General features: G+C 40.0%; 2 protein-coding genes across 5 annotated transcripts; one reads left to right on the top strand and one right to left on the bottom strand.

The window, feature by feature from the left end:
- Positions 1-524: 524 nt before the first annotated feature.
- On the bottom strand, positions 525-3,960 carry LOC117820404 (cytochrome c oxidase copper chaperone). Of its 2 annotated transcripts, none has more exons than XM_034694149.1 (4): positions 3,830-3,960; positions 1,985-2,106; positions 1,790-1,900; positions 525-740 (listed from the first exon to the last, which is right to left on the bottom strand). In XM_034694149.1, the coding sequence occupies exons 2-3, from the start codon at positions 2,092-2,094 to the stop codon at positions 1,816-1,818; spliced, it is 195 nt and encodes a 64-aa protein (XP_034550040.1). In that variant the 5' UTR covers positions 2,095-2,106; positions 3,830-3,960; the 3' UTR covers positions 525-740; positions 1,790-1,815. The 2 variants fall into 2 exon arrangements, with proteins under 2 accessions (XP_034550040.1, XP_034550041.1); XM_034694150.1 differs by having other exon boundaries at positions 1,985-2,101; positions 3,830-3,959.
- On the top strand, positions 3,763-24,549 carry hcn5 (hyperpolarization activated cyclic nucleotide-gated potassium channel 5). Of its 3 annotated transcripts, XM_034694147.1 has the most exons (12): positions 3,763-4,038; positions 6,355-6,434; positions 11,459-11,540; positions 12,809-12,995; positions 14,441-14,545; positions 14,917-15,054; positions 17,345-17,506; positions 18,335-18,428; positions 18,555-18,682; positions 20,316-20,462; positions 20,560-20,797; positions 24,117-24,549. In XM_034694147.1, the coding sequence occupies exons 2-12, from the start codon at positions 6,431-6,433 to the stop codon at positions 24,287-24,289; spliced, it is 1,458 nt and encodes a 485-aa protein (XP_034550038.1). In that variant the 5' UTR covers positions 3,763-4,038; positions 6,355-6,430; the 3' UTR covers positions 24,290-24,549. The 3 variants fall into 3 exon arrangements, with proteins under 3 accessions (XP_034550038.1, XP_034550039.1, XP_034550037.1); XM_034694148.1 differs by lacking the exon at positions 11,459-11,540 and having other exon boundaries at positions 3,767-4,038; XM_034694146.1 differs by lacking the exons at positions 3,763-4,038; positions 6,355-6,434; positions 11,459-11,540 and adding an exon at positions 11,033-11,437.
- The last annotated feature ends 1,975 nt before the right edge of the window (positions 24,550-26,524 follow it).

The following is a 26,524-nucleotide window of genomic DNA, read 5'->3' as shown; positions in this document are numbered from 1 at the left end:
ACACATGGTATGAAGTGTGAAAAAGGGACCCCTGGTGGTGCAGATGGGCTTGCTAGAGGTCATCCAGTTAGTGAATTTTGGGAACGTGCCATTTTCACAGCTGCAATTTTGAAGATTGACTGTTGCATAACTTTTTCACACTTCTCTTATCAGAGCATGGATCAAGTTTTTGAAAAAGTCAGTAAACTGGTAGTACTTTCAGATTTGGATGTAAAGGAACATTCAGCTAGCAGGTAACTGGTTGCTTATACCTAGAACAAAAACTTTAAACCAGTGCAAGGAGAATTTAGTTTAAAACACAAGTGTAGAATGTGTCAAAGTTTGTGTCCACTGCCAGGCACACCTCAGTAACAGTGACACACTACAGAGCAAGAATGCAGATATGCCAAGTATTGACTTTGCAGGGGCAAGAGTTATTTTTAAGCCCAAGTGCATACCAGGGACAGCAACTGTGGTAAGCAGCATTCACCAAGAGACCAGTCAGATTAACACATGAACCCAAAATAATGCTGCAAACAAAAGAGTCTTATTGCATAGGACTTTTATTCAATTTCACACATCATTTTAGATATTCACACATTTCTCATTTTCTGCAGACTTAAAAAACAATCACAGAAAGACAGTCGACCCAGCAGAGACTAAGTGCATCACCACTACGATTCCCTCACAGCGTAGGTATAAATAAGAGGAGAAAGGAGAAGAGGAGATCCAAGGTTGTCTTCAACTTGCACAGCAACACACTGCAAAAAAGAGAATAAAGCATGTGTTTAATTTTATCCTTTGAACCAGAAGTAAAGTCTCAATGAGATAAGTGAAGAGAAGCATCTCAATAAATTAAGCAGTTTCTGCATCATTAACGTCGACACTCTCATGCCTGGAGATTTCTGCACAAACATTAAGGCGATTCCAGGAAAGCTGAAATATGAACTGATCCTCGAGGCTTCAGGCGTGTTTCATGTTACAACAGATACATGTTCCACACGCTCCTCCCGTCCCTGCCCTTTGTTATGTGACGCTGTGGCCTGCGGTTTGTGCACAACTATTTATGAAAACGGCTTAAGAGACGCAGCTGATCTAAAGTGAAGCTGCTGAAAAACAAACAGCCTCTACTGCTGGAAATGTGTAGGGTTTGAATAGAGACAGGCGTTGAGTGGGTTCACTGAGAGGGCAGGAGCTCATTACACACAAGAGTGACTCAATTCAGGTCAGTCATTGGTTGTCACAATACGTTAGGGAGGGGAAGATCAACTAGCAGGATCACATTCACTTTACAAACTAAAGGTGCAACATCTACATAAAGCGTTAGATTAATTGCTTACTAATTACTGCACATGTCAAATAGGATGCTTTAGTGTGAATGTGATCACACTGATTACCTAATGTGTTGCAAACTGCAGACAGGGAAAACACAGCTGTCACCCCCATGAAACAAACTGTGTACCTTGTGTATAAAAATAATTACATGGAAGTTTTGCTCCTTTATCTTAGTGCTGCAATGAAATTTTACAAGCTGTGCCCTTCCTGTGAATGCATCTCTTCACTCTGACCTTTGTAGCATGCAAGTAGAATCCTCTATGGTTCATATTCTACAGTAATCTAAATCAACTTTAATATATTCTGGTGCCAACGTTATTCATAGTCAGTTAAATGTATGTCTGTTTGCTTTAACTCCTAGATGAATCAGTAACAGCTGTGGGATACAAATGACCCAGCACAAGGTTAAAAACTTTGATCAAACACGAACAGAGCCACTGAACGAGTGTGCACATGCATCTGATTTGACACTTACCACACGCAACCGAAAAAAGGGAGTGTTTAGATCTTGAAGCCAAGCGCCCTCATGCAGTCTTTATGCTGCTCAATCAGGATGGAGCAGTTCTCCTCTCCCTTCTCAATGATGCTGCAGGAAAACAAGAAAGGGCACTTAGAATGTGTGGTCTCGTAAAATTGCGATAAATCTCATCCCCTCCATCTTGATGCTCACCAGGCATCCCTGACTTTCTTCGTCTCTGGACAAGCGCAGCATGGCTTCAGTGGCTTCTTCTCAACGATCTCGGCGGAGGACTCCACGCTGGCTGCAGACAGGGTCGACATCTTCTGGCTGAACTGGGGAAAGAAATTATGCAACTTTAGAGAAGCTCTTATGTGCAGCTCAAGCATGGGAAATAAGTCTGAAATTAAGGACAAGCCTTGGCCCATTCCCAGATGTCCCTAATTATCTCCCCTGATGAGCCCATTTCTCCAGAAAGGTGGCAGCGCGAACAACTCAGGCAGCACAAATGTGAAGCATATTAATGAGGTCATGTGTGCTGCATGTTTCAGGGTCCTAATACTCTGCAAATTAGTGTTGGAGTGTGAGGAAAAAAATAATTCAAAGAGAACTAGACCATCTTCAAATCGAGTATGCTGGTTCCTCCTGCAGAGGAAGGCTGCTAATCAGGAAATTACAATCACCTGTGTGAATGTTATAGCAGGTCTCCCATTTAAATAAAATATATCAAATATTTAATGGCTAAAACTACAAAAGAATTAAAACTGTTACATTCATTAATTTAAAAATAATTAAGCTGCAGATTGTCTAATGAACCATACAAAATTAGACCAATACAACACAAATTAAAGATTTAAAGCCTTATTAAAACTACATTTAAGCATTTCTCAAACACATTTTTAACTACACTGCAAAAACTCAAAACTAAGTATCTTATTTCTAGTAAAAAACACTTTAGACTTAAGCCACATTCTCCAAAAAAGTCCAGAAAAATGTCTCATTTTAAGATACTAAAAGCCCTAAATAAGACCTGAATTGCTTGTAATGAGCAAAAAAAAAAAATCTGCCAATGGAAGCAGAAAATGTACCATTAAAGTTTCTTGAAATAAGAATAAGGTTTTAATTCAAGAAACTTCACAAGCACACCTGTCTCATTTGCAAATTATTAATGGCTTGTACAATCTTCAAATAAAAAAGACATTTCTCTTGACTTTTCAGGAGTGTGGCTTTTTATAAAAGTCTAAGATTTTTTTTTTTTTTTTAAACCTGAAATGAGACAAACACTTGTTTAGTTTGGAGTTCTTGCAGTGTACTTAAAGTTTAGGTATACTCTGAGACTTATTGCACATTGCAGAGTTCAGACTGGACCAAATGAATGCTCATTGCAGCTTTAAATTTTGAATTTCTAAGTCTTATTTTGCCATTTTTAAACACTCTTAATGTTCCTTTTCTAACCTTGCAAAGCTCTCATGCTTACTTGATGCAAGAATGCTGCATCACAGAGAAACTTCCCTTTCCTAATCATTGCTCAATAGAGTTGTTTCTGCTTGTGTGCAGACAGAATAAGCTGCTGCACTGAGAGGAGAGAGTTAATATCAGAGGGTTGGTGTTAATGGAGATCACTCATACAGGGACTCTTGCATGAGCAGTAGTGATGCAACAATGGCCAGGATGTCAGGATCACCTGGTCTATGCACATGTTACACAAGTCATGACGTTTATTATTATTTCTAAATGTTAGTAGTGAGAGCACAAAATAGACGAAAACCCTTAAATGTGCTACACATGTGTCACTTTGTTTTGGTTTAGCTGCTAGCTTAAGCTAACATTATGCAGACATTGCATAACGCTAACATTCAGCTAGCTAACAGAGGCTAACATGTGTCAGACACAACGCTTGCCAACTTGAAGCATAAACACACACACGCAGAGACGTTCAACCCACGTGTCATGGCAGCTAATAAAAGGGTTAGATTAGCTTCAGACAAACTGTGACACTTGAACACCTGCTAGCTAAAGTAGCAGTTAAGCTAGGCTAGGCTAAGTTACACAACTTACTTGTATGGAGGTCGGTGGCTCGAGCTAGCTGATGCTTCACCTTCAAAATGAAACCAACACGCAACTATGAGGCTCACATGTTCGGCTTTTATACAATATCACGTGATTATGAAAGCCCGCAATGACTTCTGGGATATGTAGTGAGGTAAACAACGGCGGGAAGAAGAGGAATAACAGAACTCAAGAGAGCAGAGAACCATGAATACAGAGTAAGGATTTTGATTTAATATTATTGTGAAGTTATTAAGGAATACTTTGAGACTAAAACTGTTTTATTGTTGAGTTTAAAAGTTTGTTTAAATCCTTATAATGTCTTGTAGTGAGGCTCAGTTTTATGCTAGGTTTTGTAGTTCAAGGACTACAAAAATGGTGGAAAGGTCATTTTTAGTTTCTGGAATTATCTTTTTGACTCATTATAACATTTAATTCGCAGGGTTATTTTGGAAATTAGCAAGGAGAATCTAGTTTTTAAAAAAAATAGTTTTTAGTTATTTATTCATTTTATTTATTAAGTTTTGTTTTGCTTGTTTCTTTTTTCTTTTTCTTTTTTTGGTTGTCTGTTTGATTTTATTAAATTATTTAATTTTTTCTACTGCCTAAAATCTCCAGTTCAACGCTCCAGCCCAGTTGGTGGCAGTAATGCACCTATAAGCTGGTTTGCCGGCCCCCAATGAAGCAGCAACCTCCGGTCTCAATAAAAACTGCAGTTCATCGAGCGTCCACTAGAGGCTGGCTGCAGAAACACAGGAAACCACATACACACCCATTCAAAAAAGACGATCTTTACAGCAGAAATAAACCATCCATTACTGTCCATTATTTATAGTCTATGCCCAGGATACTGAATCACCAGCATCCATACATGTTATTCCTTGGTTTCCAACAATTTTATTTACAGTTTTCAGGAGAAACTGACTTTTGCTTGTACAACCAGAGTTGAAAAAGCGCAAAACAAACATATAGATTAGTTACCTTACCTTGTCAGTGTTAGGAATAGCAGCATGGCATGTTGTAGCCTGACCAACCGTAATTACCTGTCTATTGTGTCGTAGATCGCCAGTAAGTTATCCTGTTGTCACAGGAAAACAAGCTTTGACATTTCAAGACCATGAGATAAATTAATCTGATTTATTATCCTGAGAAATTGAGAATAAGAAGTTGATATCTTGGGGAAATGACTGAAATTAACTTGTTTACATGGGAGATGATGACATGAGTAAGTCAAGCCCTTAAGAAGTTTGTTAGCACTGAAAAATGGCGTGCATAATGTGTAGGGATGCATGTCCACTCTGGGCTACCGTACATATTAAATCAAGAGGTGACCTACCCACTTGCCTTGTTCTTATAGGAATAGGCTCTGACTTACCCGTCCACGACCCCCACGTTCATACGGCCACAAATCATAAATTTGCTCTGACCTATAAAAAATTAATTCATGTAAGATTCATCATTCTGCTGCTCAGCAATGATAAAGTTGCTGCTACACTATTATTCACATTATAATGTAAAAATTCAGATAAACCTTTTTTTAAACTGCCAGATAACCCGAGACTGAAACCGTCACCTCTTTCCCTTTAGCTGTCTTTGTTTTACGGGAACATTGAAGCTCTGCAATAAATGAAAACCTGCTTAAAGACAATATTTATTACTTTAACTGATAGAAACAGAGGTTAAAGGGTTGCTTTAATTAAAAAAAAACTGTTCTTGAGGGAAGTTTAGATGTGTTTTTGCTCTTAAACATAAAAAAAGAGGAGAAAATTGCACTTTTTAGTTCCCTAAATTTGTCGTCATGTGACCTGATTTACCAAAAATCACATTCTGATTGAGTCCATTACGTTTCAGATCACTATGAGCAGCCAAATGAATATTTACAGTTAAACTTTCACTTATAAATAACTGTTAAAACCCAAATTAGGTCAATTAATTTAAAAAATCTGTTATTTTATTCATGAATTATGTCATTCTTGTACGACTACACACGAGTGCAGCTGCTTATTAAAATGCACGTGTTGAAATTCTTGTCTCTGTTATTGTTGCTCTTCAATATCAGCTGCTGTAATTTGCTGTACTGTCAGATATAGCTGCTGCTGCTGCTGCTGCTGCCAGTGGTGGGTAGAATATACACAACAAAAGCTTCAGAGATTTCTTTAATATGAAAACAGATCATTTTCTCTCCTGCAATACTGTAGGTATGTGTTTGTTTTCACATGTCTACTGGGTGCACAGTGCGTCAGCACAGCAAAGGAATGCGTAAGCAGGAGCACTGACTCACTTATTCTAGTTTGGGGGGCAGCTGTGTGCTAGATAAATGAGCAAGTAAGCATATCATTTGTTTGCTCTGTACTGTGTAAAAGATATGCACCTCTGTTTGAAAAAAAACCCTCTCCTGCAACTTTGCACGGGATCAGAATCCATGATGTGTGGCATCGGTGAAAAAAAATAATGTGAAGTATAAGAGCTGAGTGGAAGGATCCTTTGAATTCTCTCAGTTTTAATCTGTTTTTTGTTTGTGGTGTTCCCTGCAGAAATTTCCCCCCTGACTGAGAAGAGGAGCAGGGCGCCACCGCATCTTCTGCTGCCTCTCAACTTTCAGGAGGGCAGATGTGTAAGTACACTTTATCTGTCTTTCTTTGAGCTATAGTCACTTTAAAGTGCGTTTATATTCACTCATTCATCATAGTAATTATCTAGACTTGACGAACACACAGAACATTAAAGGCAGTTCTCACTAAGAGAAAACAGGACAATTTGTTCTGGGTCAGTCTGTAGCATCATCTCTCAGTGAATCTTAACAAGAAGGAGACCCATCCACAACACTGCAGACACATCTGTTAATTTGCCTAATGGCAAATGTCAGTGTGGATAATGATGGTAATGATGCCATGACCCCCTTAGAGAGGTCCGGTGTTGAGTCTGCAAAAGTAACTAAGAAGCACTTCACCAGGCAGCCAGTCAAATCAAGTCAAGTCAAATCACAGTTTGCCTCGGAGGGCTTAACAGTCTGTAAAATAAACCATCTGTCCTCGCTCCCTCAATTTGGATAAGAAACAAATCCCCTTAAAAAAAAAAAGGAAATAAAAACCTCAACAGAACAAAATATAAGAGAGACCTCAGGAAGCCTCTGAGGGAAGAGATGGACACTGTTTGTTTAGTAAACACTTGCACTGATCAGGAAATGTGTTGTCTTTACATGCAAGTGATGACAGATCTGAGGCATCTTCTGCATCCTGTAATCTTCCAACAGAAAACACATGACCACAATCTTCCCCTGACTCTAACAGAGTATTTTAATTTAACATACTTAACCAAACATTATTACAGTATGTGTAGCTTCTCTGGGGGTCCATAACTAACAAACTTTCTTTGTAGTCTTTGTAGTGATGCCAGGATGTAGGATGTTTCCCCCTGATCCTGATCAGTCTTTTTGTACCGAGTATCCAACAATACTTGATCCCAGTCAGATTTGTGTGCACTGTATTTTCCACTTCAAGTGCATTCGAGTTAGAAAAAGTGGATCAAATATACATTCAATGATTAAATTACTCAAATCATAAAAATGCATTCATCTGAGGTGTTAATCAATGTTTATTTGATTGAATAGAATAGAATAGAATTTACTTTATAAATCCTCGAAGGGAAATTCAAGTGTCTGGCAGATAGAATTATAAAAAATCACATAAAACAAGTAATTCAGGTGTCTGTCAGCTCATCTCCCATTGGCTAGAGAGTTGTGAAGCCTAATGGCTGCAGGGATGAATGATTATGATTATTAATGATGTTGTGGTCAAAGTATAGATTGTGTAAACAAGGATGTGGTCTCAGTGACACGCTGAAGAGGCGTTATGATGCTCAGCGATGGCGTTCGACATCAGTCTAGAAACAGGCACAGAGCTGCAGTCTGACTTTTAGACTCCTGATTAACAGCTTCGTGCACCAAAGTGGACGTAAGAGGAGCATTTTGTGCTCCACTGGAGGTTGCAGCTTGGTTTTGAAATATTTTAAATTGGATTTTTCACACACCCAATTTGTGCAGATTCCTCCCATCCATCATCGTGACCGCTCCTCCCGTTCAGGGCTGGAGCCTATCCCAGCTGACATCGTGCTGAAGGCAGGTCGCCTAACGATCACAGGGCAAACATAGAGGGACAGACACACTCACACCTACAGGCAATTCAGAGCGACCAATTTGCTTGGTGTTTTTGATGTTTTTGGACTGCAGGAGGAAGCCAGAGTGCCTGGATGTAAAGGGAGAACATGCAAACTCATGTCTGACCGGGTATTTGAACCGGCAACCTTCCTGCTGTGAGGCAACTGCCTTACCTACTGTACCACCATGCAGCCATGTGCAGACTCAGTTTAGTTTATTATTTATTTGACAGAGACCATGCACATCAATACTGCTGAGTCAGAATTAGCTTTGAAGAGCTGTGGTCCCTGAGCAGGAAGATCTAAAAACATAGAAGACAAACAATTGGGGGGAAAAATGAAATATTTAAACAGTACAAAACTTCACAAACAGAAAAACAACACATAACAAATCACATGACATTCTCTTTAAAGCTGTTGTAACAAAAGTTGAATCAGTGATCACATGGGTGGAGTCTTGAGTCATGATTTAAGTTTTGTTTCAAACACTGAAGCTTGTGTCGTCTCTGATACTGTTGATAATCTGATATTTGCAGCTTTTTGCAGTCACCTCTTGCACAAGCCCTGGTTTCCCTGGCATTGTTCCTGCAGAGTGACACATCGCTTTAGTGACCTGGGCCCGTATGCACCATGTCCAGCCATTAGCGATGAAAACGAGCCGTTTCTAATAATGGTTAAAAAAAAAAAAAAGATTAGCAGCATGCATGAGCCAGGTGAACGCCCAAACGAAGCATTACATTTAATGGCGGTAGACCCCACCATTACCTCCAACACTACGCCCCCACTCACATGCACGAGCGCCGCTCATTCACGACCATATGATGGTGACTGATTCTAAATCGGTCCTCAGCACATCCAAAGAAAACACCAAAACATTCTCATAGTGAAAGTTAAAAACACAAGGCAAGGCAAGGCGAGGCAACTTTATTTGTATAGCACATTTCATACACAAGGGCAACTCAATGTGCTTTACATTAAAACATTAAAAGCATTGGAGACACTCAGACAAGCATAAAAGAGCGCAATTAAAATGACACATATAATAAAACAGAAAAGAAAAGGAGAATAAGAAATATGTTCAATATAAAATTAGGTTAAAGTGAGTTAAAATAATCTAAGATAGGAAGGCAGTGACAAATAAAAAAGTCTTAGTCTTTGATTTAAAAGAGGTGAGAGTTGGAGCAGACCTGCAGCTTTCAGGGAGTGTGTTCCAGATATGTGGTGCATAATGACTAAACGCTGCTTCACCATGTTTCGTTCTGACTCTAGGGACTGAAAGCAGACCAGTACCTGATGACCACAAACAAACAGGAAATGTACGCTTTGCAGGAGGCGGGCAGAACGGCAGGATGGGATTTGATTGGTTTCATAATTTGGCTCCTGATGGCAGGGATTGGTTGATGTTTTCCCAGGTTTACTCCGGCTGTAGATAGCAGCTCTTTTTTAGGAACACATTATGTATTGATTGCCATCGGGACATAAAGATCATTGTAACCAGTATAACAAAAAGAGTATCTAAATCTGACTCCCAACCCCAGCTTTAACTTTAGTCGCCTCCCTGCAGGAACAATGTCTCTGCAGAATGTTTTAACTCTGAGGAAAGCTTCTCCCAGCATTGTTGCAGCTTCTCCTTGAGTTACCTGAGAGGAATCACTTTACATAAACCTGCTACTTTTTTCTCTAGGCTGCATAAACATTACACAGAAGTGACAGCGTGGACAAAGGAGACACCAGACAGAGTGATGAAGCAGCAGAGGAACTTATAGCGAGTTGAAAACATGTGAATATGTTGGTACCATTTCCCTGTAATGCATGCAATGAAAGTATTTAGACCTCCTACCTGTTTACTGAGTTACACTGGACAGAAAAAAGAGTATATGAAAGATATAAATACTGTGGAGCTGTGTGAGGAGGTTACACTACTGTAATCTAAAACTGCAGCAGTTTCTCACCGTTATGAAGATGTTTGAGATCCGTTTGGGACATCCTCACTATCTGTCATTTATGTTTTGAAAGTGCATTCCCCAAGCTGTGGATGCCATAAGATTATCATATTCAGGAGTCGATCCTGCGTTAAATGATGCAGGTTGCAAAGAGAGAAACACAATAGATGTGAAATCCAAACATGATCTAAACTGCTTCATCCTGTTAAATCAGGCGAGAGCGTGCACCTGGACGGGATTCACACACAAACACAAGCACGCGTCTTTGCCAGCAGCATTTCATTCGACCTCAAACTGAACAAAACGACATCATCCTGCCTGTGAATCTGAGCTATAAATACAAGTTACCACTCGCAGAGTTTCCTGTAGCTCTTAACTGATAACATCGAGCGAGGAGAATGGCATTAATCTCATAAAAATGGTCCCCCTACATTATTAGGCACATCGCATGCTCTAAGCTGCCAGTAATTCACCTTGCTCTCTGACATGAACCCTCTGCTAAACTCAGAGTGCTGCTTCTGTTCTGCATATTTCAAACTTTGCAGCAATCCTCCCAAAGATGCAGAAACAAAACAGCCTAATTTGACAGACTCTCTCTCCTCCACTTTGAAGTCCTCGCAGTGAGATGTTTCATCTCCTGTTTTGTTTTTGTTTCTGATGTTAAAATAGCAAACAAACAGCAGAGGAGCTGGCTCCGAGCTAAGAGCATACGTACAGCATCAGGTAACACAGCTCAGTGTTTAATTACATCCCTAACAGAAGCAGCCTCGCACTGAACTCCTCCCTGCGCACGCTGCCAGATGTCTTGTTCACATGACAGTTATTGTGATCCCTCCACACACACACACACACACACACACACACACACACACACACACACACACACACACACGTGCCATTGTCTTCAGTATTAATGTGAGCTGGACCTTACCCCCCTTTTGACATGGCTTGATTCATGTGAGGATGAGACACAGATACTGAATAGTTGATGAGCTGCGAGAAAAAGAAAAGAAGTGAAGGGTTGGGGTGGGGGCAGAAATAGAGAGAGGCAGCCGGAGAGAGAGAGAGCGAGAGCGAGAGGGAGAGGGAGGGAGGGAGGAGAAAGGCGGGTATCCACTCGTCTCGCTCCACACAGCCTCAATAAGCCCGAAGGTTGGGAGCCTTGATGGAAAATTACCTTGTGACCACGAGGGGAGGTCAGGACGGGTAGAGTCAGACTTCACTTGTCCTGAGAAGAAGATACAGCAGCAGCAGCAGCAGCAGCAGAGGCAGCAGCACCAGCAGAGGGACGATGGCCTGTGCTTTCGGCTGATCACAGGGGACTCGGTCGGGCTATGGAGAAACTGAAAGGTCCCGCCGTGGGATGCACCAAAGCAACCTGTGGATGGAGAGCCCTGCTTCTCCCGCAGGTGAACCGCCAGTCGCTGTACGTGTACGGCAGCGAGATGGCCGTGGAGAAGGAGTGCGTACGACAGCTCCAGAGCGGAGTCTTGGTCATCCACCCGTTCAGCATCATGAGGTATGTTCATGTGTTTGATAGATTGGGGCCAGAGCTGTGCTGGAACTCCATCTCCACCTCCACCTCCACCTCCATCCTTTAAAAGTTCACTAAGTTTCTGCAGGTGATTCTTCACTCTCTGAGCTCAGACACTTCATCATACATCTTTCATTTCTCTCCATATCAGAGCTGGAAAAAATGCACACATTGCTTCATCAGCATGTTAAAATAAGTGTTAAGATTATCCCACTTTTCCTTTTCCAGCTCCTCACTTTGTCTGTCTTGTACTTTTTCTGCACCAGACTGAATATTTTATAGTTTCAGAGTGTTATGAAAGGGTAACAGGCAAGTTTAGGAAACGACACTCAGGTTTTTAGGAGATGATGATGATAAGCATTTTTAAAAGATGCTTTGTCACTTTGCATCAGGGATCAACTAAACCAGATAAAACTCTGCAGATTAAATCAGCTTTGTTTGTTGTTGTCAGGATTACAGCGCAGGTAGTTTAAAAACAAGGTGATAAACGTGCCAGGAAATGAGCCCAAAAAAAGCCTAATTTCCATCTTTAGTCCCTGGCCAAGGTGTTTAAAGGCTACCTAAAATACTTCAAAGGAAAAAACACAAAAGCAGGGCATGCAGTTTAAAGACACAGGACACACTTTAGTAAAGAAACAACTCGTGTGTATGCAAATAGAACATAATATAATGCAAACAAACAGGGCATGGAGAAAGTGAGTCAATTAGGGAACTGACAATTAATTGCAGCCTTGCATATTACGTCCCTTATCAAGATTTTCAGCATGAGTCAGCAGAAAAATAATTGAGCAAATAAGAGCAGGATTTGCACTTTGTGATGAAAACAAGGCCAGAAGAATTCATTATGATGGAGAAATCCGGCTGAGTGAGAGTAAAATTCAGGCGAAACGCATCCTGAAAGAGGGTCAACAGTAGACAATCAATAAGAGAATATGAAATGAGTACAGGTCCCGTCATTTCATCTCTGTGAGGGGATTTTTAAAGCTGCAGGATTATGAGGATAAAACAGAGCTTTGAGCAGTGTTTTTGATGATGGATGGTTTCTCCTCGCGCGTGCAGCGTCGTTATTAATAGCTTGTAAGGTGATAACATGGAGTGAAAACAGAGAGGGAATGAAACAATCAGGATCAGAGAGCGGGGAGTTATCTGAGCCAGGCAATCGAACCGCGTGCTGTTTAAAGTATCAGAGCATTTCATGTGCATAAATCAGCTTTCCTTACCGGCTGCAGCGTGACGCTCTAATGAGTCCTTCTGGCAAATAATCTGAGACTTTGCAGCACAATCCTACACGGGAAACCAGATCTGAGGAAAGTAGCACATGCTCACATATGTTTTTTTTTCTCTCCCCCCCTGCAGGAGTTACTACATCATGTGCATGATGGCGATCACATTTCTCAACCTGATTGGGATTCCCATGGAGATAGCGTTTCTGGATGGGCACAGCGGGCTGGCGTGGGAAGGCTTTAACGTGTTTTCAGACACGTTGTTCCTGATAGATGTGGCTCTGAATTTCCGTATGGGCATCATAGCAGAGGACAGCGAGGTGAGGGTGGCTTTGCTCTATTTTCAGACACAATCTGATGGACTATAATCCCTGCACAGACAAGCACACACAATCCATCTCTGCTCAATCTGTAATCTACCGAATACACGAAAGGCTAGATTAACGGACTCCTCTCCTGCAGCGCCTGGACATGGACATATTGGCACCTGCTGTTGATTTTATAACAGGGATTATGATGTATTGGGTGAATGAGGAGTTTAACATACCGGATTTAGTTTGACGCAGAATTTACCCCCCTTTTGTTTTCATCTGCTCAAGCTGTGTGACTTGTATCTTGCCAATCAAAAGCAGCACATCTGTGGTGTTTACTCTGGACCGCACAGGCATCTGGTTTTTCCAGATTTATCTCCGGTTGGTTCTCCGCTGCTCAGTTTGAAAAATTCATGTCTGTGCTTTTGGCAACACCCGGAGGAAAATTTTACTGCTCTAGGCTTTCTCTTCTATGTCTCGGGAGACAAAATTGAGATTCTCATTTCAGCCTCATTCAAGTTTCAAATTGTTCTCATTCGTTTCCCGTTAGTTTCTCCTAAAATTCACTAGGAGAAATAGTTGAGACCTTAACATGAGTCTTATTTGAGACTTAAATGAGAGATCTCATTAATGGCTAATTTTCTTTTCTTTTTTTCCTCTTTCAATATATTTATTCTTAAAGGCACTATGAGGAGTTTTTAACTGGCTGAGAAACAAACTGAAACTGATACTGATGCCTCTTTATGACCCCCAAAAGCAAACAAGACCATCCACAACAACACTGACATCTTCTCTGTTGTCATTTTAATGCCTGAAACTGCTCTGTTTTAATGAGAATTGTAAGTTTGTGGAAAATCGCATTGAAATCTTAATTTTGCAGGGCACTATAAATGTTCATGAAAAGATGAGCTCAGGCTCTTTCTTTGCTCCATCTGAGCTCAACTTGAGACACAAAAACTGATTCTGACAAAAACAAATGGATGAGGTTAGATTGAGAGAGCTCCCTGATTTCTCCACCTGAGCTCAAAAGGAGTCACAACACTTGAGAAATACCTGAGAATCATTTCAGATTCTGACCAGATCTCCTTTTGAACTGAAAGGGAGACGAAGCTCAGACTTTTTGCGACTTTTTTCTGGAGGCAAGAATGAGAAACAGGAGACATAAGCTATAGTCTCATTTTGCTTTCATTCAGATCTCATTGTTGTCTAGGAGACATAAATCAAACACTTTTGAGATCTCCTCTCTAAATGTATTTTCCACTGCCAAATGAATATGGATCTCCTTTGAACACACAGCTAATCTCCTCTAACAACACTGTCTCCTCTAATTTCTGGACAAACTCCCCAAAAATATTGGTTCAGTTCAAGTGTTAAATTATACATGTGGGTCTTGCACGTGCTGCTCTGCATCCTCATCCATCTGCTCATTCTGCTGGTTCTGTCCTCTTTCGCAGGAAGCTATTCTGGACATCAAGCGGATCCGAGTCTGCTACCTGAGGACATGGTTCATACCGGACGTAATCGCCGCCTTCCCGATCGGATACATTCTGCTGTTTGCGGTAATAATTAGGAGAGAGTGTCGAAGCAGCAAAGAGCCACCAGTGTGCAGCAGAGTTTGTCAAAACAAATTATGCACTCAGTTTGTTTTGGGTTTATTATTAGAAACTTCTCTCAGAGCTGTGAGGAGTTGTTCTGAAGATGATAACTACAGGAGATGAGACCCAAACATAAACTCTGTGACATGCTCTGGAAATTGAAGCCTTATGATCTGCAAGTTTCATGTAAACACTGAGATTGTGTTTGTTTTCATTTGTGTGCAATAACTTTTATATGTTGTTTATATTTTCTTTAAGTGCTTTAGTATACTTTGAATAGATCAAATTACACAACAGAAAGCTGTTTACTGAGTTTCTGTCTCTGATTATTTCAGGACTTACACTACAACCACGATGACAACCCCTCCAAAACCAACAAGATGATGAGGATCCTGATGTTCGTGCGGATCCTCAGCCTGATCCGGCTCGCTCGGGTGTCCAGGCTTGTCAGGTTCTTCAACGAAGTGGAGAAAGTAAGTTCAGATGTTGCAGGAAGTTCAGACAAGTTTACCCCTCCATGCAGAAACCTCATATAAGACCTAAGCTGACATAATAGAGTTCAAACACTTAAATTTGCAAAACAGGACTACCGATCAGTGATGCATTAGTGGAATATTTAACTGTCTAAGCTAGTCTAAGCAGCATAAATCTGGAACTTCAGTCAAGTCTTGATTTTGTTTCCTGTCATCAGCTGGAGCTCATCGTCTCTGATTTCTACTTTTTACAATTCAACTTGTTGTCTTTTCAGGCAAATGCAATGGGCTGTATCAGAGGTTTTCCCTGATGGGGGTACCAGTAAGTCGAGTGGTACTACGAAGAATTGCACAGGATGCATTTGATGGATTAGAAAAGTTAATTTAAGATATTTAGTCATGCAACATTTCAAAATGTTGTGCGTGCAGGTTGTCTTTGGCTCCTCAGAAAACACGATGACATGGATCACAAACAAAAACTACATTTCACAACAGCATGAGAATGAGAGCGCTTGGAGTCTTCTGCATTATCACAAACAACATGAAGAAATAACAATATTGAAAGCTGCTGTTGGTAGTCCTGGAATAAACATCAGTTCAGGGAGAAATTTCAAAGGTCAACACTACCATCCACACCAGATTTCCCTCTAACTACTCCCCTCTCTCTGCTCCTGTAAGCCCCGCCCACAAACAGATCATAGTGCACGCTCAATCAGGACGATGTAGGAGGAGCAATCAGGAGAGTGGCTCTGATTGGTCAGAGCTGACGGGAGCGATTGGAATTTAAAGATTGCTGGATACAGAGGCAGAGGAAAACACAGAGATCTCGCCATAATCTCAAAATACCTCATTTATTGACGGCTGTTGATGAGTGTTATGACTTTTTTGCCAAACACAGCACAAAACAAGTACTGTTGTTTTCCCCCAATTCTACCAACTGCAGCTTTAAAGAGTTAGAATTTATACAGTTAAAATTTGAAGTGTGATTATTTCATAAACTGATGCAGAGTAGAAAGTAAGAGAGCCTAAAAGAGTCACTGGCGTCTCTACAATCAACATCATGCATAAATAAATAAAGATACAGAAGCGTGTTGCATTCACTCGAGAAAAAGAAGAGGCCTCTGCTTTTCTGAATGCACAGATACTACTCCCTCTCAAGGAAGCAAACATGCTCTGACCGTTCAGTTTAATACAATGTTTTAATGGTCTCGGTTTAAGGCATTGTTAGATGCTCTTGTCTTTGCATGACATGGATTAGTAATGTTTGATTCCTGGTATGAGTTTGTGGATGTCACTGGCAGATTCGGGCTCTGCAGTCTTTCTCTCTGATGTAACACTCGTTCTGGTCTGCAGGCTGTTGAAGAGTCTCTGCAGGGTCAGTCGTGCTTCAAGGATATGAGATGATGCTTCTGAAACGCACTCAGGTGGAGACTGAAGAGGCCATTGAGCAGATGCTCAAAGTACTAGATAGCCCATTAGTGCAAGTGAGGCGCTATATCTTGGCAATTCAGAAAAACAGAGGATTATTTTGGTCTCAAGTGAATGCAATACGCTTCTGTATGAAACAGTATGAACACAGTTTGAGGTTTTATAACATTTATACTGTTTTTTCAGTCTTTAATGTTTGCAAAAAAAAATCAGTTTCTTGGTCACATTGTTGGAAACTTTAATTTGTTGCAAAATTTAATTAAACAATTAATTTTTGAATGTTGTGTTCAGGTTAAAATTGAAGCGATTAACGGATACCAAACACCAAAGGATTCACGGTCTGCTCTATTTGTAATGCCTGTTCTTTAATTGACCTTTAAGAGACAACTAATTGAGCTCCATTAAATACTTAACAACAGTCGTAGCTCCAGACGACGGCCTCTTCAGGATTTTCCTCCCTTTTTTGACTTTAACAGGATCCAAGTCTGGATTCAGAGTAAAACCTCTGTTCTGTTTCCACGCTTTGACCTTGAACAGAAAAAGCTGATTGTACAAACGTGGATTAACATAAGGGCACCTTCCAGGTAGATGATCCACGCATTACTGAACTTGTTCCTGTGATAGGAAGCACAGGGTCACTGAGCACCTGAGGGGCTGATTACCATCATGGCTCACTCTGCCTTGTTTCCTAGCAGGAGGTGATTAAAGAGTCAGGAATCACAGTAACTGCAGTGAGAAAAATGTATGCTGTTATGTCCTCACTGCAGAGGATGTTTGGATGATGATGTCATCTTCATGCTGGTACTTTAAAGGATTAGAAAGAGGACATTCTGTGTTATTAAGTCGTGTTTTCTCCTGGCAGGTGTCGAATGCAAACCTGGAGGTGGTCCGCCTCTTCTTCAGGGTTTTGTCTCTGTTCATGATGATCTTCCTGCTGTGTCACTGGAACGGCTGCATCCAGTACTTCGTCCCCATGCTGGAGGAGTTTCCATCAGACTGCTGGGTCCGGAAGGAAAACCTGATGGTGAGACCAACTTCTGAAAAAAAATTACTTTTATTTTATTCTAATCAATTTGCTTTTTAAGTATTTTTATTCATTAGATGTTTTAATTATTTTTTCAAATTTTAATTTATTTATTCATTTATTTAATTTTGAGCCAACACAACACAAAAGAAGCAAAAGTAATTATCTATTTCTGTTACTTTTCTATTATTCTTAAACTTATTATTTTTAATTATTTTTATTTATGAAATGTTCTTATTACAATTTTTAATTTTGATATATTTCTTTATTTATGTCATATTTATTTATAATTTTAACTTTATGTTTTCTTCTCTCTTTTTAACTTTTTCATTTTATTTTATTAATTTAATTTAATATTTTTGGAGGGGATCATGAGTCTGATTCATTGTTGTTGTTGTTTTTTATTAGATTCAGCCAACACAACACAAAAGAAGCATAATTACTCATCTATCTCTAATACTAAGTATTTTACATTATTTGCATTTTTTCATTTAACAGTTTTATTTTAATTTGATATATTCATTTAATTATCTTATATTAATTTATTTATTTTAAATTTAATTTTTACTTTTCCCTTCCAAACTGTTTTTTTTTCTTCTATTATTCATCTAATTAAATATTTGTGCCTGAGATCATGAGTCTAATGGCTTCACTGTTGTTGTTTTTTTAAGAAGCACAAGTCCTCAATAGTTTCAGCTTGTACAACGGGCTTGAAGTAATTTCTAGGCACAAAACTTGAACCCGTTTCTGTTTGGAGTGTAAAGTTGCTGTTGTGAAACTTCAGATCTGCAAAAAAAGCATCCCTAAAGATAAAATAATATCTTCCAGAACGCCACGGTGATCGTGAAGTACTCATGGGGAGTCTTCCGAGCCCTCTCTCAGATGATCGCTCTCTCGTACGGCTCCATGGACGCTCCAACAAGTGAGACTTATCGATTCTCCTCATCCCTGGCTAAAAAAAACAAACCCTCTCATGTGTCTAATATTCAGTTATAAATATCTCTCCCATCACATGAAGGAGACACTGAGCCTGTGTGTTGTGTTTCAGATTACGTGGAGATGTGGATCGTCATGGTCAGCATGGTGTCCGGCTGTTTGATGTACACCGTCCTTGTGGCTAACGCGACAACCATGATCGCTAACACTGACCCAGCAGCCAAGGAGTACAAGAGCAAGGTCCTTTTTTTAGAAGTGATGCAGCTGTACTCTGCAGTTTAGCATTACTTTAGCAGATCAGAAGTGCTTTAATCTAATCGCAGAAGAGCTCTATGTTTTTGATGTAAAGTGCTTCAATTCCTTATCAGTATGTTTCATTTGCTCGACCACATATTTGTTGAAATTATCATGTCCGACTGAGTTTTAAGACAAACATCTAGTTTCATATATTAAACCTGATTCTTTATTGTATTGTTTTCCTCTTGCTAAGATAAGGAACCTATTTGGAAGCATAGTTCTGCACAGATATGGAGTTTTTGTGCCTCCTAAACCCTGGAAGGAATTTAAATTTGGCTCAATCTTCCTGCTGGACTCAAAAGTAAACTGGTTTTACTTTGGGGGTTAAAGGTTAAAGATCACATCGTCACCCTCGATGTGCATAGTTTGCACCAGAAACACTCCTTATTGATATTTTTATTATGATGGTGTTTGTCATACGTTGTGTCTAAGCTGCAGCGCATCCATCGACCACTAGGGGGGGCTGTAGCTCTGCTTGATGGCTACTGCTAAAATGCTTTAACGCACTACTACCTGGATGTAAACAAACACAGATGACATCGGCATGGTTTCTCAGTATGTTGATCTAGTAAATGGAGATAAAGTTGTATTTATGCTGTGATATATAACCACTCGATCGGAGGAATGTGTAACCAGTACAGGCATGTGGTGCTAGCTCTGCTAACCTTCGCCACACTAGCAAACCACTGCTGTTCTAAATTGTGCTCAATTTTGACAGGTTTTTTTTTTGTGTTTTCGTACCCTCAGACTAGTCAGTTTGTTGAATTTCCATTTAAAGGCCCTGTGAGGAGTTTTGAACTGGCTGAGAAACAGACTGAAAATGATACTGATGCCTCTTTATGACCTTCAATAGCAAATGAGACCATCAGCAACAACACTGACACCTTCTCTGTTGTCGTTTTTAATGCCTGAAACCGCCCTGAGGGGGGTAGGTATCAGACCAAATGATGGACTTCTTGCTTCAGAAACAGCCTTTATTTGACTGTTTTCTTGGAAACTAATCACATTGCCTGATAAAGTTGACTGGTAAAAAAAACAACAGGAGTTTTTTGTTGAAAACACTACTTTGGCATGTTTAGGACAAGAGATAAGAGGTATCACTTTGTCCACAAGGGGGCGCCAGAATTGATGCAAAACAAAAGTTCCTCACAGCAGCTTTAAACTACTAAGAACTGAGTCACCTCAGAACATCCCTTTTTTCTGGTCATTATTGTGACCCTGCTCATGTGAAAGAATAAGCTTAGGTACATGGAGAGAACATTACTACACCTTTCCATTAAAGAAAATGACGCCATCTCAAGTTGAATAGGATGCCAAGGCCGTGCATGGGACGGCACATGTCCTACACGCCTTCTGTGTCCGTCTGATCCATCAGCTGTAGTGTGTGTTTACACGTGCTTCAGGGTTAAAGGTGGAAAGTCATCCATCAAACCTCGAAGGGTGAGAGTCCGGTGTCCAGCCTGAGTGGTTAGAGTTTGGGCGAGGTGTTAGATTAAGTGGATTGGAAGTAAAGCTTGCTTAGAGTTACATCTTCTGTACATGTATCCTGAGACTCTCTCACTGTGACTCTCTGCAGATGAGTCGTTTGGAGCATTACATGACCTTCATGAAGCTTCCACCCGAGCTGTGCCTTCGGATCACCAACTACTACCAGGCGCGCTACGGAGGGAAGTGGTTCAACGAGAACGACGTGATGAAGACCGTGTCCTCGGCGCTCAAAGAGGTGCAGCTTCACTTCATCTGCTTTCATATGTGATGATGATGATGATGATGATGATGATGTATTGCTCATCTCTGATCCATTTGTCTTTGTTCAACAGCAAATCGTGGTGGTGATGTGCAGCCGGCTGCTGAGAAAGGTGCCGATGTTTCAGAACAGAGATGAATACTTCATCAACACGATCCTCCTCAGGCTGGAGTACGAGGTTTTTCTGGAGGGAGACGTCATCGTACGGCAGCACGCCCCGGGCGATCGCATGTTCTTCATCGACCACGGACAGGTCCTCTATGAGACGGAGACCTGCGAGAAGGAGCTGTGTGACGGAGACTACTTCGGAGGTGAGTTGGATTCATCTTTTTATTCTTAGACAGGCGCAGCAGAGGGATCTCAAAGGGAAAAATGCCACTCCAAAAACAAGAAAAAGGTAATTTTATCTTGAAATAAGCAAAAAAATCTGCCAATAGAAGAAGTGAAAATGTGCTTGGTAAGATTTCTTAAAATAAGACGTAATATTTAGAAAACTGTGATCTTAAAATTAGCAGGTAAACTTATTTTAAGCAATATTTTACAGTATTTTAAAGCTTAGTGTCTCAGAATAAGACAGGAATGATAACAATTCATATTTTATCACTCAAAAAAATATTTCTGCACTAATATATTTCATGTCAACTTCTTCATTTGAGATATATTCACCTTAATCTGAGTTGTATTATAGCGGCACTTCTCTAGGTTTAAGAACATCTTGTACTTGAAATAAGATGACAAAGTTGAATTGTCTCATTTTGAGATATAATGTCTTCTCATAGTGAGCTGGATATACTAATATTCAGTCATGTTGTTCTTTAGGATAAGCCAGCTATGCTCTAAAGGAGGTGTTTCATTGTGTGGAGGGATGCACTGATCCTACTTTTTAGTTCCCAATACCGATACCTGGGCTTTGGTATCTGCCGATCCGATCCTGGTATTGATTTAACAATCTCTATTCCTTAATGTGAGGATAGAATCATGTTTTGGCAACATCAGGCTTTTCTGACTTGATGGTGAACTGTTCCTGGGTTCTAAGTGCTAAACCAGAGGCTGGAATCCCTTCATTTCAAGGATCTGGAACAATTAAATCCAATAACCTGTCCGCTTTGTCACACTTTGAATCCATTATTAGACAGTTTCTTGCTTCTTTGCAGTCGGCTACAGCTCACGTTAACTTCCTCCTTTGGACTCCCAATATATTTTTCAGGGTGACTGCCATCCGTTGAAACATTACCGCTGCACATGTTGCAAGTTTCCGGTAGAGTTGTTAGCAAAATAAGCGTGACATGCAGCTAAACTGCAGAGCCTCTGTAGTTATCCTCCATCATGCTCCACCGGGGATAAATGCACAGACCGGCCGGCGCTGATGACATAGGAGACGCACATGGCTGTTTTAAACACAGCAAAGCATAGAGCTGAGATGAAGAGATCTGCCATATGGATCGGCACTATATATCGGCCCCTTGTCACCGATATCCAATCTAGCTTTTTGAGTCAATCAATCAATCAATCAATCAATCAAGCTTTATTTATACAGCACCTTTCATACAAATCAAATGCAACCCAAAGTGCTTTACAGAAATTGAAAAACAAGAAAGCAGCAGAAATGAATAATTGCAAGACATATTAGAGGAAGATAATAATAATAATTTAAATAATAATTATAAAAATTAAAAAATAATAAGATAACATCAAATAAAATAGAGACGAATGCACACCAAAAAATAAAATATGTGTAATTAAAATAAGTTAAATCACCAAAATTAAGAATACAAATAGTTAAAATAAATAGATTTAAAAAGGGTAAGGATAAGAGATGAAAATAAAACTAAGGCTAAAAATATCAATAAAACTGAGTAGATAAATACAAATTAAGTAAATCAATGAATGAATAAATACATACAAATAGAATAAGATAACAGTTAAAATTACTAAAATAATAAAGCAACATTTAAATCAATATTATAGTAAAAGGTAGGTAATAAAATTGTTAAACCCTACATAAAAGCCAGACTGAATAAACAAGTTACCTAGCAGGTATCTGATACCAGGATCAGATCGGTGCATCCCTCATTGTGTGCATGTAGTTTGAGGATTTATAATTTTATCTGATTTAGAAGAAACAGTGCCTGAAAACTGAAACCCACCCTTAAAAACAACTTCTCTTTATTTATTTATTTATTTATTTATTTATTTTATTATTATTTTAGATTCTCCAATAAAAGTCATTTCCTTAAATCAAGTAAAGTGTTTGTCTTAAATCAAGATTATCTGTCTTCTACAAATAAGATCTCAGCTTGAAAAATGTCTGAAATATAAAATAAACCTTGTTTCTTCTAAATTAAAACTCAAAACAAGATCATTTCAAGATTGTTTGACTTCACAAGATATTTAAGATGTCTTAAAACAAGTCCCTCTATCTCGCTCAAATGTTACTTGTTAAGTAGATTCATCTTAAATCAAGTGGGAGAAGACATTTAGACTAAAAATGAGACAATTTCACTTTGTAAGATTTTGAGTTTTTGCAGTGTGAAATAAGAGAGAGGAAATAAAAGTGGAGGAACATCAGGGACTACGGATAAGGTCACCAGAATGTGGTTAACGATGCCGCTCACGAAATTTGTAGACCGAGACAGAAGCAGAAGCTTTATTACCAAAAGCAAAAAGTACACAAAGCTGTTCAAGTATTTAATAATTCAAGGTACAAAGGAGCAGAAACAATCATAAGAGCTTCAAGCTATTTATTCAGAGCTTCCTTTAATCTCTTGAACACGTTACTCCCTCAGATTAGTTTCCTTAATAAAGTGTTGCAGGGCTTCTCGTCTGCTTTTAAAGATATCCTGCCAAACTCCATTCAAAATCTGGTCTTTCCCTGTCCCTCAAAAAAACCCTTACCAGTGAGATAATCCAAAGACTGCTCTGGAACATATTTTTATTTTGCACAGAAGTCCTTTGGAACAGAGAGAGTCCAGTTTGCTCTGTGGATTATCTACAGTAACAGGGATCATGCTTTTCTAGGAAACGGTGCAGCTGCTGTCATTTTTTTTGCTGCGGTTATCACATAAACACAGCACTAGACTTACATGAAATCACTGTTTATTACTTTATGCAGCTTGTGGATGTAAGAGGAGTTTTAAAAGAGAGTGAAAACACCCAGAAATGGAAGATTAAGCCTCCTTTATGTGGATATAACAACAATGAGAGGTTACATGTTGGATTTACGTCTGTGAAATGGAAGCAGTTGATCCGTTCTGATCTGAGTTAAAGTTTCTGGCAGGGGAAGTGTGATTTGAAGTTTTAAAATGCTGTCTCATCACTCCACATTCAAGGCTCTCTTTAAATCAGACAGACCGGACGCATCCACAAGCCTCCGTTCCTTTGAATTTGTGCTTCTCTGAGTGGACGACCCTCTCTGTTCCGTTTTGGGGATTTGTTTAATTCTCTGACTTTAAGCAGGAGCAGGTCTTAATCTGTTTGGCAGTGAACTTCAGCGGCAGTTTTAGAGCTAAGCAGGCCTCCCGAAACAACTCAGCTGAGTCTGGTGAATTAATTTAGGATTAATTGTCCGATCTCACCCCCTGTCACTCATTAACCACGCCTGTGTGGTTCCCCTCTCTGTGTGCACAACAGAGACATGTGTGCTGACCAAAGGCAAACATCTGGCCACAGTGAAGGCTCTGACGGACTGCCAGTGCTTCTCTCTGTCCTGGGACGACTTTCAGGAGACGCTGGAGGGCTTCCCAGATGTCAGGAAGGACTTAGACAAGATGGTTCAGATCAACCCGGATGGTGGGCTCGTGTGAGGCCAGAAGCCGTACTTGGACTTTTTTTTATATAGTATGAAGAGGAACAGAGGATACGGATATTTCCTGGACACTCATGTGATGGACAGTAAGACTGCGAGTGATTCTTCACGTGAACAAAAACGGACGCCTCTCTGTGGATGAGATGGATAGTTTAGAGAACAATTACTATACAGTACATATTTTCTGGGCATTATTCTGTACTCCTATCCAGTTATCAGCAATAAACAAAACTCTGCAGTAAAGATGTTAAACCTCGACTCTCTGACTCCTTGTTGAGTTTTGGTCTCAGTTTTTCATCAATCAAACATTTCACATCTTAGTGGCAAAACATTCAAACCTTAGAAAGTATCTGGAATAAAAAAGGGGATTTATTTTTGTTCTGATAGCCACAGAAGTCAGATACTCAAGTCTAGGATCAAGTAAAGCTTAACTTCTCTGTCACATATGCTCTCCTGAAAATTCCTAGACATTTTCTTGAGCTCTGCTTCCTAAATTTAGCAAAAGTGTTTGTTCACACATGTCCTTCAGAGCTTGGGATGTAAACAATTAATCAAGTATGGATTAATTGATTGTTAAGAACGTACTTGAACACATATTTTTGTTTTGATTTTCTATCACGTGGAACAAACATCATGTGGTCTCATATTTCATTCAGCTATCAGGGAGGTGTTTTAAGTTTAAAGCTGGGGTTGGTAATCAGATTTAGATCCACTTTTTGTTCTACTGGTTAAAATGATCTTTATGTCCTGATGGCAATCAATACATAATGTGTTCGAAGAAAAGCTGCTATCTACAGCCGGAGTAAACCTGGGAAAACACCAACCAATCAGCCTTTTTTGGGTGCCAAAATTTTAAACCATTCAAATCCCGTCCTGCCGTTCTGCCCGCCTCCTGCGCGTACATTTCCCCGGCGTGTACTCTGAGTCCCCGTCTCCTGTCTCTGCTTCCCCTGCCTCTATCTACTGCCCCTCTCGCTCGACCTCGGGCCTGTCCCCTCTGACCTGATGAGGTGCTTTGCTCAGGACTGTAGTCCGGATCAGAGTCTAAAAAGCTCTCACCACGGGGGCTCTGACAAGCAGAAGAATGAATGACATTTAGTAAGTCCTACAGAAAATGTAGATGTATTGTAGCGTCTGTCCGGACGCTGTAGGGATGACGAGCCGATTCGTGAACACGTTGATCTTTAATAACCGGTCACTGTCGGCCGTGATCACGCCAACCAACAAAACAACAATCAATGTTTGAATGAATGAAGAACTTCTCCTCTTGTCTCTCCTCTCTCCCGCTCACACACTCTACACCTCTCCTGATGCCTTCACTGACTGTCAACACTGTAGGAATTAAGAACATCTACACTGAACACGTTTAACAAACAGTAGAGCTGTTACAGTTTATATATGTATTATAACTTTTCTCCTGATATCGTGTCACCAGTACAACTGGATAATGCTAGAATGACAGTTGTGAGTGCTAACAGCAGCCATGTTTGTTTGAGTTTTTAACTTTCACTATGATAATGTTTTGGTGAGGACCAGTTTTGAATCAGTCACCATCATATGGTCGCAAGTCAGCGGCGCTCGTGCATGTGAGCGGGGGGAGGGGTTAGACGGAGTCATGAGGAAATGCTACATTCAAATTCATGCTAGTTTTCCAAGACTGCCAACCCCAGCTTTAAAGCATGTGGTGATGTGAATCTGAAGGTGTTCACTTCAGTCAGCTGAAGCCCCCAGCTGAGAGACGCTCAGCTTGGGGCTGTGGCTGAGTGACAGGTCTCCACGAGTGCTTTCTTTCTCCGCTGCCGGACTGATTATGACCCGGTTGTGCTCCCGGCTGACACCTGACCGTGTTCACATGATTATTTTTCTCAATAATATAGATAGATAGATAGATAGATAGATAGATAGATAGATAGATAGATAGATAGATAGATAGATAGATAGATAGATAGATAGATAGATAGATAGATAGATAGATAGATAGATAGATACTTTATTAATCCTTTGGGAAGGTTCCCTCAGGAAATTCAGATTCCAGCAGCCAGGTAAGACCAAAGGACAGAAAAACAGCACGCAGATATCAAAGATAAAAAAATCACAGGTTATATACACAGTACAGTTCACAGTAGCAGCAATATACAAGTCTAAAAAGGAATACCGATGCAGGTTATAATAAAATAGCAGCAGCAATAATAAATAAATTGATAATTAACTATAAATACTGAGGAGTGCAAGC

The sequence above is a fragment of the Notolabrus celidotus genome, chromosome 10, assembly GCF_009762535.1.
Source record: "Notolabrus celidotus isolate fNotCel1 chromosome 10, fNotCel1.pri, whole genome shotgun sequence".
NCBI classification, from domain to species: Eukaryota; Metazoa; Chordata; class Actinopteri; order Labriformes; family Labridae; genus Notolabrus; species Notolabrus celidotus.
The sequence above is the reverse complement of the archived record's forward strand: the minus strand, read 5'-3'. Positions and strand labels throughout refer to the sequence as shown.

Excerpts from the sequence above, each read along its gene's own strand:
- LOC117820404 (XM_034694149.1), bottom strand. The coding sequence starts at position 2,094 with ATGTCGACCCTGTCTGCAGCCAGCGTGGAGTCCTCCGCCGAGATCGTT. Across the intron at positions 1,901-1,984 it reads AAGAAAGTCAGGGATGCCTG|CATCATTGAGAAGGGAGAGG; the intron begins GTGAGCATCAAG and ends GTTTTCCTGCAG.
- hcn5 (XM_034694146.1), top strand. The coding sequence starts at position 11,253 with ATGGAGAAACTGAAAGGTCCCGCCGTGGGATGCACCAAAGCAACCTGT. Across the intron at positions 17,507-18,334 it reads TCCGGAAGGAAAACCTGATG|AACGCCACGGTGATCGTGAA; the intron begins GTGAGACCAACT and ends AATATCTTCCAG. Across the intron at positions 18,429-18,554 it reads CTCCATGGACGCTCCAACAA|ATTACGTGGAGATGTGGATC; the intron begins GTGAGACTTATC and ends GTTGTGTTTCAG.